Source organism: Egretta garzetta, unplaced genomic scaffold (assembly GCF_000687185.1).
Source record: "Egretta garzetta isolate BGI_Z169 unplaced genomic scaffold, ASM68718v1 scaffold454, whole genome shotgun sequence".
Lineage (NCBI taxonomy): Eukaryota > Metazoa > Chordata > Aves > Pelecaniformes > Ardeidae > Egretta > Egretta garzetta.
This window is the reverse complement of record NW_009259429.1, coordinates 1,307,121-1,317,096: the sequence shown is the minus strand read 5'-3', so window position 1 is coordinate 1,317,096 and position 9,976 is coordinate 1,307,121. Positions and strand designations below refer to the sequence as shown.

Genomic DNA, 9,976 nt, shown 5'->3' with positions numbered 1-9,976 from the left:
AGAAAGAGTAGAAAAGGCAGGAGAGAAAGGGAGGGTGGTTAGAGGTAACACAAGTAAGAAACGTAAGAAAAGGTGAGTAGAAAATCAAAGCAGGAGTATGAGGGAAAATGGCATGGCATGGAAGAAGGAAGGGTGCTGGGTTGAATGGGAATGCAGAAGCAGCCCCCTGCGTGTGGGGAGGAAGCCGGGCAGGGGCAGGGCTGCTGGGGAAAGGCAGTGCCAGTCACCCAGCCCCAGTGGAACGAGGTCAAAAAAAGGGAAAAAGCAACCGAGGTAATTTTCCTTTGGGGCTGTGGAAAAGCTGTAATAAATGGCAGCCAAAGTTATGACTGTTGGCAGGTTGGATCTACCTAGCCGTGCGGGCATGGCTTACTCCTGGGGCAAGCACTGCGGGAGACCTGAGGTCGTCACACGGCAGTAACCTCCTGGCTGCAACACTCGTGCCCGGGAAAATCACCCTGCTTATCTCAAACCTCATTGAAGGAAAGGCACAGACGAAAAGACACTCTGGCTCCAGAGCAGAACCACACAGGTGAGATAGCAACCTAACTGCCTGGGTTAATGTGTAACTCCTCATGGACGAGCTCCCGCTTGCAGTAGCATCAAGGTTTCTTGCAGCAGGTATTGGAGAAGAATTCAGCATGGAAGGTGAGTGCTGGGGAGCTGTAACGTGCTCTTTGCCCACCAGGTAATGTGGAGCCACCCTGCTGGATTAGCATTAGCCGGGAAGGAGAGGAGAGGGGTGCCAAGGCCTGGCAGAGCAGTGGTCTTCACCCCGGATGGTGCCCCCTGGAGAAGCCAAGGTTCTCCCTTGTCTTTCCTGGCTGGGGGGGCTGCCCTGCTGCAGGGCCGGGAGAGGGCTTGCGGATGGGAAGCAGCTGTGACAGTGCTGGGTTTCAATGTTGATGGAGGCACTGGAGCAGCCTTGGCTTGGTGATGAAGGAGCCCTGTGGAGGTTGTTTGTCCCACTGTGATGTTCAGGCATGAGCCACTGTGAGCCAGCTCGGGGAGGTCCCCACCGCAGACAGGGGATCAGAGCAGGGACCCAGTTACCACCTGGCCAAGCAAAAGAGCCTAAAAAAGAGGTTTATCCAACAAAAGCTCCAAAATGTTCCTCGCAGATGAGCCCTCAAGCTTGCCAAGTGGCTGTCAGTCCAAGGTGCACGGCTGGACATTTCTTCTAAACTTTAACAAGATCCCCTCAAGGTTGGTGTCTCTCCCGTCTCTAATGGATACTTGTCCCGCAGGTGGTACTCCTTTTCTTCTCAGAAGCACCCTTAACCTCAGTGACACTAAACAGCTGCATTGGCCCCAGCTAGCATTACAAACACTTTTCTTGAAGGCACTGGAAGCAAACAGATGTAGCTGTGGAGATAATGAAAAAGGATGTAAATAGTAGCTCCCCAGAAACCACAGAGTTTTACCAAGTGGCTCTGACACTTGCCAAATACCTTTAAGCTGATAAAGGTCTGATTTGTACTTCAGAGGTAACCTGATTAGCAAGCTATTTGAATCTGGAATATGTTAATTGGTACAAACATCACTAAATCACTTTCTTTAACCTATATGAAGTAGTGTGAATGAACGATAGCGAAGGTCAACACAGCCTGGGGAGTCATAGAGAATGAGTACTTCTGTATCTACCCACAATAAAATTGGATGATTAGTAATAAAATGTAATTGCATGTACACACACAGAATGACACTAGAAGGTACCCAAGGTCAATCCAGCACTCAGAATTTAAGAAAAAATTAATTAAGCCTGCCCATGCAACTAAAATTTGGTCATGTACTGCCTTTTTTGTCAAGAGTCCTGCCCCATTCAGTGCCCCGTACAGATGATGTTCACTACATGCACACCCATTCCTAGTTTTATTTTGCTCAACCTCAAGCTGTACAGTTTACAGACCCCATGTTCTCACAAGCTCAGTATCTGTGTGTCTCACAGATTTTAATATCTTAATGGATATATTTTGAACGCTGTTTAGTGACAGCTTGGAAACGGGGAGATGAAGCACAGAGATATTATGTCAAAAAGGGGTGGTAATGTAAACGGCGCAGGTTGAAACCTTCTTGGCATGATATTTCGTAGTGCTTGTCATTACCCATCATTTATATCCACAACACAGCTGCAGCTGAGTTAAGTCTCAGGTGCTGACCACATTTGGCACACTTCATGTCAGGCGTACAGAAAGAGCTGGACCACATTGTACCACGCTGCTGACATCATAGGTTACCTGGCAGCAGAGGTGACACTAACATCTGATTCCCCAGCATGACACCGAAATGTTTTCTCCATGAAAACTTTCCATTCACTATATAATTTCTGCCTCTGTAACAAAGTGTATAGGGAACCTATTAGCAACTGTTGTCTTCGTTTTATTTACTTACCTCACTCCCAGCACAGGGCTGTTCGGGTTGCAGGTCCATTAGCATCAGGAGACTTTGCTAAGAAATGGTTCTTGAAATTCAGTTTGTCTTTAGCATGGACAAGAAATATCTTCCAAATATCATTCTCAAAAGGGATTGCAGCATTTCAGGATGTGCTTGAAAGAAGGAAAAAACAATCATCCTTGGTTTTCAGGAACATCTGTTTAAATGTTATAAATTTTTAAGTATCTATAAATAGTCTTAAACATGAAAAAAACAATCAATCTGTTCTATAGACAGCACTAGCCAACTTCTTTTTAATGTGTAATGAAACTTATGATACAAGAAATTGGCAATGTTTTACATTAAGTAATTGCCTTAAGTGACTGGCTGTAGGCATTTCTTGGCATGATAGTAAGCTTTTTTTTTTTAAGTAATCAATTTTAAAAACAAACAGTTCACGGTAATCTTTCTTGTTCGCAGTCCGCAAATCACAACTGCTGTGCAGGAAACTGAAATGGTGCTGTGCCTCCCTTTTGCATGTTGTATTGCCAGAAAGCAGCGGGGTATTACAGTTTGGCACTATCCCATCCATGTTTAGATTACTTGGTAGAAGAAGAAATGGGGTTTGGGGGGGATTTTTTTTGTTGTTGTTCTTTTTAGCTTCAGATTGGGTTTTCTACATTAAAAATCTGTTCTCATCTGTGCTTGGCAAGCAGCAATACTTTGTGTGATATAAAGGGAGCTGCAGTGTTTCAGGGAATTCCTTTTAACTTTCTCGCTGAAGTGCTTGCTAGCCTTTGTCAAAAGGCTCCTCACCCCTTAACAGACTCCCTTTAATTGGCCACTTGCATGGTCAGTTAATATACTGCAGTGGAAACCAAGTGGTAAAGTGTGAACAACCGAATCTGGCACTATAAACCCAGTGACCGCTCTGAAACCTGTGGCTATTTATACACAAGGCAGTGTTTTGTCATGCTGATTTTTATTAGCACAGATTAGATACAGACAACTTGGTGGATGTCACAGATGAGTCAGAAAATGTTAAGCATGGACCATTTAAAACATGCAAGTCTGCAAACGAGCGATGGGGCTTGGAGCCTCGTCTCTGCCCTTCCCCTGGCAAGCAGGGGCATGGCGTGGGGCCAGGCTGGCACTGCTCCTCTTCAGTTTATCCTACAGGACAGACTGGGCCATCACTGGATGGGGCAAAATGTGCCTGGCTTATGGAAGGGGTTAATCCAGCCTCAGGAAAGGTTTTTGGTTGTTCTGTGCAGAGAAATGTTTGGTAGAGGATGGCAGGAGCACTGGGCATGCCCGGAGCACAGCGACGCTCTCAGTGATCTCAGAAATGTTGCAACACATGATGTATCAGGGTCTTTTTGGGGGGTTAAAATTAATTTTCACCTTTAATGCATTTCTTTTACTATCTCCAAAGGCAACATGAGGAAAGCTGGCTTAACAATGACGCAAAAATGGGTGATGCCAGAGAAGAAGGAGGTTTCTCTAGAGTTCTTCGTGACATCTCAAGCTGCTCCATCTGTGGTGGCAACAGGCCCATATATTTTTGTGGGGGAAGGACCACATTTGCAGTGCCAATACTCTAGGTGCTATGAACCTGCAAAGCTCCTGCTCTGAAATTTCACCTTCCTAAGAGCCAAGTCTTAGGATTTATCCCCGATCTTAAAATTATAATTGGATGTCTCCTCAAGGCTGAAGCAAATTTTTGTCCCTGGACAATATTTTTTTGTTATCATTTTAGAAGATCAGGCAGTAAAAAATTTATGTTTGCTTTTTTTTACAAGCATTGTAAACAAAAAAGTTAATTATGAAAAGTGATTATGTATGTCTGCTTGCCTATTTATTCTTGCTCTATTCATAGGAACATTAAGCACACTGCAGCTATACTTGTCCAGTTAAAAAAACCTTGCCTGTGTTACGTATTTATAGAGCCTATGTAATTTTAGAGAGAAATTGCTTTTGCTCAGTGAGGGCACTGGACATTCCCAGCTCATCTATTGCCATCCCCATTCTTGGAATAGGAAAAAGAGTATCACTCCGTGGAAAATTAAGTGAACAAGTCTGTATCTTGGGGTCTGGCTTTCTGGTTTGTATGGCCCTGAGGGGGACAAGCTTCCTTTGCCATCAAGATATGCAAGATCAAATCTGAATACTGTTGTTCACATTACATATCCTCCCTAATCCTTGGAAGAGGGTGACCCATGAGTAAAGCTGAAAGTACATAGATTTGACATAGTGTGTGTACAAGTGCAAATGTGTGAGTACTTATAAATAAAATTTGTGCAAAAGAATCTTGCCATAAGGTGTGCTACAAAGCATTTCATATTTCTACATGCTCTTATAATCATTCATTGTAAAAAGAGATGGGATTTCAAATCAAACAGGTAAATCCTGCAATCTCTTCCATTTATGTAGTCCTACTTCACAGAGAGAGAATGAGCAGCGCTCATTAAAGCCAAGAAAAAGACCATCAGGTTTCATTTGTTAACATCCGTCAACATAAATGATTCTATGATTCTATGATTCTATGATAAATGCCAAAAGAGGTTTGTGTCTCTGGTCATTAATATTAGATGCTGCACAAAAAGCTGCCGTTGTTAACGACCGCACAAATAATACAAGTAAGAATACAAGTGCGTGGCAGAGGCAAGCATGAGTATCTGTTGCTGAGCTCGTGAAGCTGGGCTGTCTGGACAACTTCCAACTTTGGCAGGGTGAACTTTAGCTGAGTAAGAAATCCAGGCTGTCATTCATGAAGTATCTGGCATAGGTGCAAAGACTCCCCAGTCTTTGGGAAAGTGAAAAAGCGTTTTTCTTTTTTGTCTTTCATTGCAGGATGCATTCCCTTCTGAAGAGCTAAAATCAATACCAGAGTGCCATATGTTGTAAACATTTATCATTTATTATGCATTTAAATGTGCACAGCACATACACCACGGTCTTAAACAGCACCTGTATAAAACTACAGACAGATTCTGGTAAATGGTGAAAGCTCATACCATGTAACATCGTTATTAAGGTTTTATCACAATATTTCAAAGTCACAACAACTACCTCTGAGCGTATCTTGTGTGAGGCCATCAGTTGTGGATTTATTGGAGTGAAAAGTGACAAAGAAGAACCATTCCCAGAGAAAATCTTTGTGATCTGAGTTTGCTATCTGAAATCTGGAACAAAAGCATCAGTTGTCAGAGGTAGTGGTGATAATGACACAACGATTACTTACAGATAGAAAACATAGAAAGTACAGAAATCCCCCAAATTACAGAAAAAAACTAATTGAAATACTTAGGCATGACATTTCCTAGGTGCTCTCTCTTGATTTGGCTTCCTTTTTATTAATTATTATTTTTGCCTTGACAGCAGCTGGCTTAAGATCTGGTCCTGGTCTGCTCTGGTCTTACTGAACTTTAGTGAGTAGACTTTGTCTTCAAGGTCATGTGTAAGTAGAGGATACAGGCAAGTCTATACCATTACAAAGAAATGAAGGCTTTCATGTAGGAATGTAAAGAGAAAAAAAAAATGCTGAATTCAGATTTGCATGTAGTCAGAAATAACTAGTTTAGATTGGAAGATGATCTGTAAACATCCTCTAAAGTCACTAAACATTGTGGTTAGTCCTGATGCCCCAATGACAACGTATCTTTTAAAGAAAAGAAGAAAAGAAAGAAAGAAAAAAGTACAAATGTGTCCTTTTAGTGATTCCCCCATAATCTGACTTGTCTTTTCCTTCATCACGTTAGAGATACGAGTTACACTTGCGAAATATGTAAAGAAAAATATAGGGTTACTTGATGACGATACAGTACTGCAGCCTGACAGCTGTCTGCAAATATTTTCACCATGATTATCCTTACTAAAAGTAAACCACTGGATAAAGATAGCTCAAACGTGACAAGGCTCAAATAGGATGCAACCAACTCTATCCTGAATACTTTTGGCTACATATGGAAAAAAGAGACATTTGGGATTACGATTGTTCCCCTGGGCCCTCCTCCAGAACTGTAAGACCAAGCAGAGGAACGTGTACCTTCCTTCCACGCAGACTTTGTTGGGAGACTGGCTTTGAGAGTTAGTGAGGTAGAAATCAATCAACTTTGTCAGGGAATGAGACAGAAAAAAGCAGCATATTTCTCCTTCCAAATACTGCACCAAAAATAATAAATAGTACAAAACAACCTCAGTTCCTTGTAAGCAATCTAAACTCTCTCTGTGGAGCTTGTGTTTTCTATGAACCAGCAAATGCTTTTGCCTTTTAAAAACTTATGAGTATTACAGAGTTTCACAAACTTTGAAAACTGAAGGTAGTCTCCAGATGTGAAAGGGAATTTGACTTGAATGAAGCATAATTCGTTCACGGTAGTGTGTTTCACAGTGCGCTCACTGGGGGAAGGACAGACACTTTTTATTTTAGCCTAATGCCAAGTCATTATATCAAATATAAGCTTCCATTAAGGGCCACAAAAGATCATATGCTCCTGTTTATCTAAATAAAAAAAAAAACCAAAACCAACCCTGGTGAGTTTATATAGATGTTTAAGCCTCTCTACTGCCTGGCAGCTCTGAGAAGACTGACTGCGGGAAGTTCAAAGTTCAGCACTGGCAGATCTAAAAACAGATTTGGGGGGTAGCTCTTCAGCACCGCGCTTTCTGTACCGAAGTAAACCAATACCATTCCGATTAAATAGCAACACTGCACAAAGGAGGTCAGGCATTGTGTGTGGCTCTGCGCTGGCATCCCACCCAGGCACCTCTGCTGCGGCGCCTTCTCGGAGGCCAAGAGCTCCTTTGGGAGTCATGAGGGTTTGGAAAAACACGCCGCAGGGGAGAGCAAAGCCACCGTAACAAACAAACAAACACACACACATGTGTACAACGATAGACACCGTACAACACACAAACAGTGCAAAACATTGTAACAGAGGAATTGAGCTTCACCTGGTTTAGGACACGGAGTAGCAGCACACCTGTGATAACTTAGAAATGAATTAAATAAACCACAAAGCAGGAGTCTTCTACTGTTGCACCATGAAATGAAACACCTTGGGTTGGAGGTTTGTTTTGTTTTCAGAAATTAAAAAAAAAAATATCTGGACTATAAATAAATTTCATGGCAATATATACAGATTTAAATAATTAACTTAAATATCATACACCTACTCTTGCATAAAACTCTCCAGTAAAAGTGCACCATGTTTCTTTTCCACAAATGTGTTCTGTGTCTTCCCCTGTGCTGAGGTAGGTCTGAAGGGAGATGTCTCAGATTCTAGGAAGAAAATGTGTCACTGTCATTGTGGGAGATACTTTATTGCCTTTCTTTGTTCTTCCGTTTTTGCTCAGGGCTATGTACATCCCGGGATAAATCCTGGATTCGTAAGCATTGTAGTTGTTTGGCAGAAGAATCTCTTTGAATTTGCACTCATCATTGAAATGAGTCTGAAATGAAAAGGAAAGAATGAGAGGGAAAGAATTTTAAACATAAGGTGTGGAAATATTCTTGCTACCAGGTGTAGAAGGTGTGCTGCAGGGAAATGTGCAGCTGACTCCCTCCCCCTTAGTAATCTTTTGAAGTGGTCACCCAAATGAAGCTTCAAACAGGACCCAGGAGTCAGAGGATCATTAAGGATGCTGTGTCCAGGCCAGGCATGTACACCGAAAGGTGGGAAGGACACCCATAGCTGTGTCTGCACCCTTGAGAGAGAGGAGCAAGGTTTAACAGAGCTGCAGAGGGGCAAGGCCCAAACCCAGTTCTGCTGCCCTGTTCATCTAATTGCTTAGTGGTTGTCCTACGAGCAATAAATTCAGAAAAATCTCATGGCGCTTGAGGAGAAAGAGGCATTTTAAAGCCACTCAGAGTGGCAAATATCTTCTGCTTCTTTAGTTTTAAAATTGAAGGGGTTTGTATCACTTATGTTAATGGATCAGGAAAACAGAGCTGACAAAAGGCACCTTCCCAGTGGAGAGGTTTCATTTGCAAGTAGGTACAAAGAGGGACAGGCATTACAAGTGTGTTGTTATCTGGAGAGCAATGAACTCATCTCTTCTCATTGGGCAAAAGCCTGGCGTTCTTTAAGGTGGGTCTCAGTCCGCCAGGCTGAACACTGAGCTGGGAGTTACTTTATCCAGGACACCAAAGCAGCAGTCTTCCTAAGAAATGATGCAAAGGGAGGTCTTGCATTTTGATGACTGATTCTGCCTGGCTTTTATGTAAGTCAAAATCCTCTGTAACAGGATTGATGCCCCAGAAAATAATTCTGGATGCTTCATGTCTTCATGTGAAAATGCCCTAGCTAACTTTGACAAAGTTTGGCTCTTCCTCAGCCCGTTTCTTCAAAGCATATTTGAGAAACTTGAAATAGAAAAGCCATGGGTAAGGAAGGAGACCCAGGAACACGGGTTTGAAATTATGCTGATCACAGAAACTTATACAGAAGTGAACTCAAAAGCAGGAGGACAGTTCAACATGGGCAAAGACATGCACTGTTATTGGCCACCTCAAGTATATTTTTTAAGATGCCTCTATCTTTGCCAAAGATTCAATGTAAAAAAAGACCTGTATTGTCTCCTAATAGATCTGCCTTCTTATAAATAGAAGTCCAAACCCTGAGGATGCTGAACTGTCATGAGAACAGACTCTCTGATCAAGAGCATTAACAAAGAGTGATCAATAGGCATGTGACAGGCACTGATTCATCACATCATAAAGGGTCATTTGTGGGGGCCTGGCTGATCACAAGTTTACGTGCCCTCTGAGAGATGGAGCAAGCGATTGCCATACCTGCTTAAGGCTGTTTGTACTTAAATGTAAGAAAGATATGGACTGAGGCTAGCCTGAGGTCTTGCCGCACAAATGACTACTCTGTTGGCCTATGTGGTAGGCAAGATGGATAGCCATGGTTGAGTGACTATAGTTTTTATGGGGGAACTAAGGAAGTGTAATGCAAAAGAGTGGGTTTCACTTCAAAATCTCTGTGAGCAGCATATCTGGGCAGCACACCTGCGGGCAAGGCAGCAAGGGCTGCTCTGGGTTGCCTGACCCAGGAGGGGCAAGGATGGGGCTCGGGCAGCTTTTAGCATCATGCACAACTCTCACCCCAGCTGACCGTGCTTCCCTCCCCAGGCACACACTTGGTGGCTACTTACAGATCCATAGAGTTTGCCTTTGCTATTCATGGCCACGAAGAGTCCACTCCTAACACCATATATGCTCACCACGCCTCTTTCCACAGGGGAGATTTCCAGCAGACCTACAGAGGAGACACATGAATCAGGGGGACAGAGGGCTGTGCCCTGAAGGAGTGTGTGGTGTCAGTGCTATGCTCATCCAGAGACTCCCATCCCCAGTGTGGTGTGGATCCCCCTGCCCCAGCACTGCTGTGGGTGGTCGAAGAACCCCAGCCTCAAGCTTCACGTGCTGCCCCATGCCCCATGCTGGGACCTCTCTTCTTTTAGCTAAGTATCTATTTTTACGTTGCCTGCAGGCATCCTCTTGTGAAGCCGAGGTTAAAATAAGCCAGAGTGTGCTGGGGGCAAATGAAACATTTGTCATCACGCAGCTTATATTCCCCCACCCCCACCCCCCCTC

General features: G+C 43.3%; 1 protein-coding gene across 1 annotated transcript in view; it reads right to left on the bottom strand.

The window, feature by feature from the left end:
* Positions 1-7,650: 7,650 nt before the first annotated feature.
* FGF4 (fibroblast growth factor 4) overlaps positions 7,651-9,976 on the bottom strand; it is a 2,995-nt gene continuing 669 nt past the window's right edge. The window contains exons 2-3 of the mRNA XM_009637077.1: positions 9,535-9,681; positions 7,651-7,827 (exon numbers count right to left, since the gene is read on the bottom strand). Coding sequence (XP_009635372.1) covers positions 7,651-7,827; positions 9,535-9,681 — 324 coding nt within the window. The remainder of the gene's footprint in view (positions 7,828-9,534; positions 9,682-9,976) is intronic.